General features: G+C 57.9%; 1 protein-coding gene across 1 annotated transcript; it reads left to right on the plus strand.

Annotated features, from left to right (window-relative positions):
- The first annotated feature begins 2,430 nt into the window (after positions 1-2,430).
- On the plus strand, positions 2,431-8,199 carry LOC133339694 (gap junction alpha-4 protein-like). The gene is made up of 3 exons (XM_061547849.1): positions 2,431-2,561; positions 2,669-2,845; positions 4,150-8,199. The coding sequence occupies exons 1-3, from the start codon at positions 2,433-2,435 to the stop codon at positions 5,176-5,178; spliced, it is 1,335 nt and encodes a 444-aa protein (XP_061403833.1). The 5' UTR covers positions 2,431-2,432; the 3' UTR covers positions 5,179-8,199.
- Positions 8,200-8,706: the final 507 nt, after the last annotated feature.

Consider the following 8,706-nt stretch of genomic DNA (forward strand, 5'->3'; position numbering starts at 1 on the left):
CGTGTCTTTCTCCCCGTGTCTCTCTCTCCGTGTCTCTCCCCGTGTCTCTCTCCCCGTGTCTCTCTCCGTGTCTCTCTACCCGTGTCTCTCTCACCGTGTCTCTCACCACGTGTCTCTCTCCCGTGTCTCTCTCCCCGTGTCTCTCTCCCCGTGTCTCTCCCCGTGTCTCACCCCGTGTCTCACCACGTGTCTCTCTCACCACGTGTCTCTCTCACCACGTGTCTCTCTCACCACGTGTCTCTCTCACCACGTGTCTCTCTCACCACGTGTCTCTCTCCCCGTGTCTCTCTCCCCGTGTCTCTCTCCCCGTGTCTCTCTCTGTGTCTCTCTCCCCGTGTCTGTCTCTCCCCGTGTCTCTCTCCTCCGTGTCTCGCTCCCCGTGTCTCTCTCTCTGTGTCGCTCTACCCGTGTCTCTCTCCCCCGTGTTTCTCCCTGTGTCTCTCCCTCCGTTTCTCTTCTCCCCGTGTCTCTCTCACCGTGTCTCTCCCCGTGTCTTTCTCCCCGTGTCTCTCTCTCCGTGTCTCTCCCCGTGTCTCTCTCCCCGTGTCTCTCTCCGTGTCTCTCTACCCGTGTCTCTCTCACCGTGTCTCTCACCACGTGTCTCTCTCCCGTGTCTCTCTCCCCGTGTCTCTCTCCCCGTGTCTCTCCCCGTGTCTCACCCCGTGTCTCTCTCTCTCCTTGTCTCTCTCTCCCCGTGTGTCTTTCCCCGTGTCTCTCTCCGTGTCTCTCTCACCACGTGTCTCTCTCCCCGTGTCTCTCTCCCCGTGTCTCTCTCTGTGTCTCTCTCCCCGTGTCTGTCTCTCCCCGTGTCTCTCTCCCCCGTGTCTCGCTCCCCGTGTCTCTCTCTCTGTGTCGCTCTACCCGTGTCTCTCTCCCCCGTGTTTCTTCCTGTGTCTCTCCCTCCGTTTCTCTTCTCCCCGTGTCTCTCTCTCCGTGTCTCTCCCCGTGTCTCCCACCACGTGTCTCTCTCACCACGTGTCTCTCTCTCCCCGTGTCTCTCTCTCCCCGTGACTTTCTCTCCCCGTGTCTCTCTCTCCACGTGTCTCTCACCACGTGTCTCTCTCACCACGTGTCTCTCTCACCACGTGTCTCTATCACCACGTGTCTCTCACACCACGTGTCTCTCCCCGTGTCTCTCTCCCCGTGTCTCTCACACCACGTGTCTCTCTCTCACCGCGTGTCTCTCTCACCACGTGTCTCTCACACCACGTGTCTCTCTCCCCCCGTGTCTCTCTCCCCCCGTGTCTCTCTCCCCGTGTCTCTCTCCCCGTGTCTCTCTCACCACGTGTCTCTCTCTCTCACCGCGTGTCTCTCTCACCACGTGTCTCTCTCCCCGTGTCTCTCTCCCCGTGTCTCTCTCACCACGTGTCTCTCTCTCTCACCGTGTGTCTCTCTCACCACGTGTCTCACCACGTGTCTCACCACGTGTCTCTCTCACCACGTGTCTCACCACGTGTCTCACAACGTGTTTCACCACGTGTCTCACCACGTGTCTCTCCCACCACGTGTCTCTCTCACCACGTGTCTCACCCCGTGTCTCTCTCACCACGTGTCTCTCTCTCTCACCACGTGTCTCTCTCACCACGTGTCTCTCTCTCACCACGTGTCTCTCCCACCACGTGTCTCTCTCACCACGTGTCTCTCTCTCTCACCACGTGTCTCTCTCACCACGTGTCTCTCTCACCACGTGTCTCTCACACCACGTGTCTCTCTCCCCGTGTGTCTCTATCCGTGTGTCTCTCTCCCCGTGTGTCTCTCTCCCCGTGTGTCTCACCACGTGTCTCTCTCCCCGTGTCTCTCTCCCCCCGTGTCTCTCTCACCACGTGTCTCTCTCACCACGTGTCCCTCTCCCCGTGTCTCTTTCCCCGTGTCTCTCTCCCCGTGTCTCTCTCTCCGTGTCTCTCACTCTCCCCGTGTCTCTCTCCACGTGTCTCTCTCTCCCCGTGTCTCTCTCACCACGTGTCTCACTCACCACGTGTCTCTCTCACCACGTGTCTCACCACGTGTCTCTCTCACCACGTGTCTCACCACGTGTCTCACCACGTGTCTCTCTCACCACGTGTCTCTCTCACCACGTGTCTCTCTCACCACGTGTCTCTCTCACCACGTGTCTCTCTCACCACGTGTCTCTCTCACCACGTGTCTCTCTCACCACGTGTTTCACCACGTGTCTCACGACGTGTCTCTCTCACCACGTGTCTCACCACGTGTCTCACCACGTGTCTCACCACGTGTCTCTCTCACCACGTGTCTCTCTCACCACGTGTCTCTCTCACCACGTGTCTCTCTCACCACGTGTCTCTCTCACCACGTGTCTCTCTCACCACGTGTCTCTCTCACCACGTGTCTCTCTCACCACGTGTCTCTCTCACCACGTGTCTCACCACGTGTCTCACCACGTGTCTCACCACGTGACTCTCTACTAGAGACCCATGGGAGACTTTGGCCTGCTGGGCTCTCTGCTGGACTCAGCCCAGGAGCACTCCACTGCCGTGGGCCGCGTGTGGCTCTCCGTGCTCTTCGTGCTGCGCATCCTCGTGCTCACCGCCGGCGCAGACCAGGTGAGAGGGGGGGAGTGTCCGTGACGTCACAACGGGGGCGTGTCCGTGACGTCACAATGGGGGGGGCGTGTCCGTGACGTCACAATGCTGGTCCCGCCCACCCGCAGGTGTGGGGCGACGAGCAGTCGGACTTCAGCTGCAACACGCAGCAGCCGGGCTGCGAGAACGTGTGCTACGACACGGCGTTCCCCATCTCGCACGTGCGCTACTGGGGCCTGCAGGTCATCGCCGTCTCCACGCCCGCACTTGCCTACCTGGGGCACGTGCTGCACGTGGTCAGGCAGGTGAGGTGGTGCGCATACACACAGACACACAGACACACACACAGACACACACACATAGTGTACACACACACAGACACACACAGACACACACACATAGTGTACACACACACAGACACACACAGACACACACACATAGTGTACACACACACAGACATACACACACACACACAGACACACACAGACACACACACATAGTGTACACACACACACAGACACACACAGACACACACTCGCCTACCTGGGGCACGTGCTGCACGTGGTCAGGCAGATGAGGTGGCGTGTGTGTGCACGCAGAGAGACACACATAGTATACACACACATAGTGTACACACACACACGCAGACACACACACACGCAGACACACACACACATAGACACACGCACAGACACACACACACGGACACACACACACAGATACACACACACAGACACACACAGACACAGACACACACACATCGCATAAACACATACACACACACCTACACACAGAGACACACACACAAAAACACACACACACAGACACACACACATCGCATAAACACAGACACACACAGACACACACACAGACACACACCACACACACACCGCACACACCACCACCTCCCCACCGTCTGTGACCTCACAATGGGCAGCGTCCGTGACCTCACAACCGGCCATATCCACCCATCGTATCGACCCATGCATTGTATCTGTTGTTCGTGTCTATCCATCCGTCGTATCTCTCCATTGTATCTCTCCATCGCATCTCTCCATCGCATCTCTCCATCGCATCTCTCCATCGCATCTCTCCATCGCATCTCTCCATCGCATCTGTCCGTCGTACCCATCCCACGTCGTATCCTCCTCCCCCCCCGCCCCCCCCCCTGCCCCCCCCCCCCACGTGTCTCTCTCACCACGTGTCTCACCACGTGTCTCTCTCTTGCCACGTGTCTCACCACGTCTCTACCCACGTGTCTATCTCACCACGTGTCTATCTCACCACGCGTCTCTCTCACCACGTGTCTCTCTTACCACGTGTCTCTCTCACCACGTGTCTCTCTCTTGCCACGTGTCTCACCACGTCTCTACCCACGTGTCTATCTCACCACGTGTCTCTCTCACCACGTGTCTCTCTCACCACGTGTCTCTCTTACCACGTGTCTCTCTCACCACGTGTCCCTCTCACCACGTGTCTCACCACGTGTCTGACCACGTGTCTCTCACCACGTGTCTATCTCACCACGTGTCTCTCTCACCACGTGTCTCTCACCACGTCTCTCTCACCACGTGTCTCACCACGAGTCTCTCTCCCCCCCCCCCCCCAGGAGAGCAAGCAGTCCAGCGCCCCCTCAGCAAGCGGCAAGCCCCCCCCGCCCCCCCGCGTCTCTCCGGACGGCCGCGTGCCAATCCGCGGGGCCCTCCTGCGCTCGTACCTCCTGAGCCTCGCCTGCCGGGCCCTGCTGGAGGCCTCCTTCATCTACGGGCAGGGCCGCCTCTTCGGCCTGTCGCTGGCCCACCTCTACCGCTGCCGCACGTGGCCCTGCCCCAACGTCGTCGACTGCTTCGTGTCGCGCGCCACCGAGAAGACCGTCTACGTGCGCCTCATGCTCGCCGCATCGAGCCTCGGCCTGGCCCTCAACGTCGCCGAGTTCGCCTACTTGCTGTGCCACGCCGCGCGCCGACGCCGGGCCAAGCGCCGGGAGGCAGCGGACGTCGTCGGCGTCGCCGCCGCCGCGCCGGTACCGGGCGGACCGCACCCGCCGGCGGGAGACTTCGATCGACCCCCCGAGGCTCCGGCCTACGCCGGTGCCCCGCCGCTCTACAGCCTGTACCAGCAGGCCGAGCCAGCGGGGGCCGCAGGGAGCCACGGGGCCCACGGGGGCCGGGAGGCCTCGGGGGCCGTCCCGGCAGGACTGGGAGAGCCAGGAGAGCGGCAGGCTTCGGGGGGAACCACTGGGCCTCCCCGCGTGGGAGCCGCCCCCTGGGGCGGTGATGTCTCCTGTGATGTCTCCTGTGGCGGCCATGTCTCCTCCTGTGATAGCTTCTCCTGTGATGGCTTCTCCTGTGATGTGTCCTCCTGCTGTGATGTGTCCTCCTGCCGTGATGTCTTCTCCTCCTGCCGCGATGTCTACTCGAGCGATTTCTCCGGCCATGGTGAGCGAAGGGGCCTATGGCGGCAGGCCGAGCTCCAGCCGCTCCAGGCACGGAGATCTGCAGGTGTGAGTGGTGTGCGTCTGTGTGTGTGTCTGTCTGTGAGTGTGTCTGTCTGTGCGTGTGTGTGTGTGTGTGTCTGTGTGTGTCTGTGTTTCTGTGTGTGTCAAGGTGCACATGGCCTGGCACAAGCGTCGTGGTGACGTCACCGCCACTTAGTGGCGAATGGCGGTTGTTGTTGTTGTGTCTGTGTGTGTCTGTGTTTCTGTGTGTGTGTCTGTCTGTGTGTGTCAAGGTGCACATGGCCTGGCACAAGCGTCGTGGTGACGTCACCGCCACTTAGTGGCGAATGGCGGTTGTTGTTGTTGTTGTGTGTGTCTGTGTGTGTGTCTGTCTGTTTAAGAAGGGGGGCCGCACAGACTGTAACAACTACAGGGGCATCTCACTCCTCAGAGTGCCGGGAAAGGACCAGGCAAGGGTTATTCAACATCGCCTTGCCAGGCACGCTGAGGAGAGGCTTGCGGAGACCCAATGCGGTTTCAGGAAAGGGCGGTCCTGCACAGATGCCATATTTTCTGTCCGTCTACTACAGCAGAGGTATAGGGAATTCCAACAAGACCTACATCTCTGCTTTATTGACCTGGTCAAGGCCTATGCTACCATCAGTAGGCCTGGGCTCTCGGATGTTCTTCGTGCTTTCGGAGTCTCTGACCCTCTGCTCACGATCATTAAGGACCTTCATGATGGTGAGCGGGCCTGGGTTAAACTACGTGGCCGGCAGTCGGAGCCATTCCCTGTACACCTTGGGGTGCGACAGGGATGTCCTCTGGCTCCCACATTATTTAACATCTATTTTGACCACGTAGTTTGTGAAGCCTTCAATAGCTGTACCGGGGGAATTTCCATTTGGTACAGATATAATGTGAGGCTGATCGACGCCCCGGTGCAATCAAGGGATGGCTCCCTATTGGTCAACCACGTTATGTATGCCGATGATGTGGTAATAGCTGCTCATTCAGAAGAGGAGTTGGAGACGCTGCTGCTGAAACTGGAGCGTGCCACTAAGAGGTGGGGCCTTACCATCAGTCCCACCAAAACTAAGCACCTGCCTGGGTATTTTGTACCATCGGACACTCCACCCCCACAACTCCCATTCGGTGATGTGGCAGTTGTGGAGAGAGTGGAGAGTTTCCCATACCTGGGCAGTGTGCTTATGACCGACTCCAGTTTAACAGAAGAAATCTCACCTCGAATCAGTCGAGCGGCAATATCTTTTCATCGGTTGCGTAACGCTGTGTGGAAGCTACCTGGTCTGTCGCTTTGCACGAAGCTTCAGGTCTTCTCGGCCACGGTCATTCCCTCCCTTCTCTACGCTTGCGAAACGTGGACCCCCCTAATGGAGCATCTTCGCCGGTTGGAAACATTTAGGCTGGCCTGCCTACGATCCATCCTGGGTTTAACCAGGCCGGATTGTGTGAGGAGTTCACAAATCCTTGAAAGATCTGGGCAAAGTCCCATCGGTGAGCTCCTCCGGCAGGCAAGGCTGTGTTGGCTGGGTCATGTAGCCCGCATGCCCAGCCACCGCATGCCTAAACAGCTTTTGTTCGGCCGGATCGAGGGGGCTAAACGGGCCCGGCACGGGCTAGAGAAGAGATGGAGTGATGTGGTACAGGAGGAGGTGGAGCTGAGTGGACTTGCCGATGACTGGTACCAGCGGTGTCAAGATCGGCCTCTGTGGAGGAGGCTCGTGAAGGACGCTACTGGGCAGTTGGAGGCAGTCGCCCTCCAGCAACAACGGAGGGCGGAGGAGTGACGCGTGCGTGTCTGTGTGTGTGGCTGTCTGTCTCTGTAAGTGTGTCTATCTGTGTGTACGTGTGTCTGTCTGTGTGTCTGTGTGTTTGTCTGTGTGTCCCACTAAAAATACTCACTCACCTACTCACCCACCCACCCACCCACCTCCTCCCTCATCTACCCACCCACCCACCCACTCACTCACCCACCCACCCACGCAATGTAAGTGTGTGTGTGTGTGTACGCCGGACTTCTTTTGCACCATACGTAGCCGACCGTGCCAATCGGGACACCATTGTTTGACGGCGTGAACATGGTGCATGGCGCTTGTACTCTCCGCCTCTTCCCAGTCTCACACAGGCGGTGTAGAGACACTGCGGATTGTGTTTAGACCCAATGGTATTGAAGGGCTCTGCATCACATTATCACCACCATCACCATCATCACCATCATCATCACAGAGTGTTGGTGTCAGAGGTCGCAACCGGGTACCCGATACCCGTACCCTACCCGATATCCGGCTACCCGTACCCGGCCAGTCACTGGTGAGTCACCGTTTGTCACTCATTTCCCAACGTCTTGTCTCTTCTCACAATTCAAGCTCCTAGAATCGACCCACCCGCGCCTGCAACATGGCTTCATCCCAGAGGTCGCAATCAGGTACCCGATACTCGTACCCTACCCGTACCCGGCCGGGTACGGGTAGGGTATGGGTACGGCCGGGTACGGGTACCCGTTTGCGACCCTGGTGCGGCCGGGTATGGGTACGGGGGGTAAGGAATCAAAACCCGTTTGCGACCTCTGCTTGGTGTGCATGGTTATTGTGCTGTCCGCCTTTGACCGCTGTTCCTGATGACGAGATCGGTTGAGTGATCTTCACCGCGCCGAATTGCCGATGTGACCACAACCACCACTACCACCACTACCACCATCACCAGCACCATCAACACCACCACCACCACTACCCCCATCACCAGCACCATCACCACCACCACCACCACTACCCCCAACACCATCACCACCACCACCACTACCCCCACCACCAGCACAACGACCACAACCACCACCACCACCACTACCCCCAACACCATCACCACCACCACCACTACCCCCACCACCAGCACAACGACCACAACCACCACCACCTCCACCACCTCCACCACGACCAACTCCACCACAACCACCACCTCTACCACCATCACAACCACCATTACCATCAACACCATCACCACCACAACCACAACCACCACGACTACCACCATCACCACCACCCATCACACCACCTTCGTCAACGAATGAGCGAGGGGCATATTCGAAGTCGTTGCTCACGAAGTAAAAACATTTTGTGTTGTTGTTGTTTTAAAATAAAACACATTTTGTGTTGTTGTTGTTGTTGTTTTAAAATAAAATAAAAAAATACAAATTCAAAGTTGGTCGCGTTCACCCTGCAGGCCTCGTGCCCAATGGGTGGTGGTTGTGGTGGTTGTGGTGTTGGTGGTGGTGTTGGTGGTGTTGGTGGTGGTGCAACTCGCGGTGTGGAAGTTGTTCTCGGTCGAGTTCGTGAAGTCGCTACACACACACAGACACACACACACAGACACACACACAGACACACACACACAGACACACACAGATACACACACACAGACACACACACACAGACACACACACACAGACACACACAGACACACACAGACACACACACACAGAGACACACACACACAGAGACACACACACACAGACACACACACACAGACACACACACACAGACACACACACACAGACACACACAAACACACACACACAGACACACACCCACAAACACACATAGACACACACACAAGTTGTCTCAAGGACAAGTCACCGGGCGGTGCTCAGAGCGATGAAATGCACTCGGTCGCCTCAACAGTACAGGAGGTGCAACAGCTTTGCACACTGGT

Source organism: Lethenteron reissneri, unplaced genomic scaffold (assembly GCF_015708825.2).
Source record: "Lethenteron reissneri isolate LAM-NWPU_2019-01 unplaced genomic scaffold, ASM1570882v1 scaffold_208, whole genome shotgun sequence".
NCBI lineage: Eukaryota > Metazoa > Chordata > Hyperoartia > Petromyzontiformes > Petromyzontidae > Lethenteron > Lethenteron reissneri.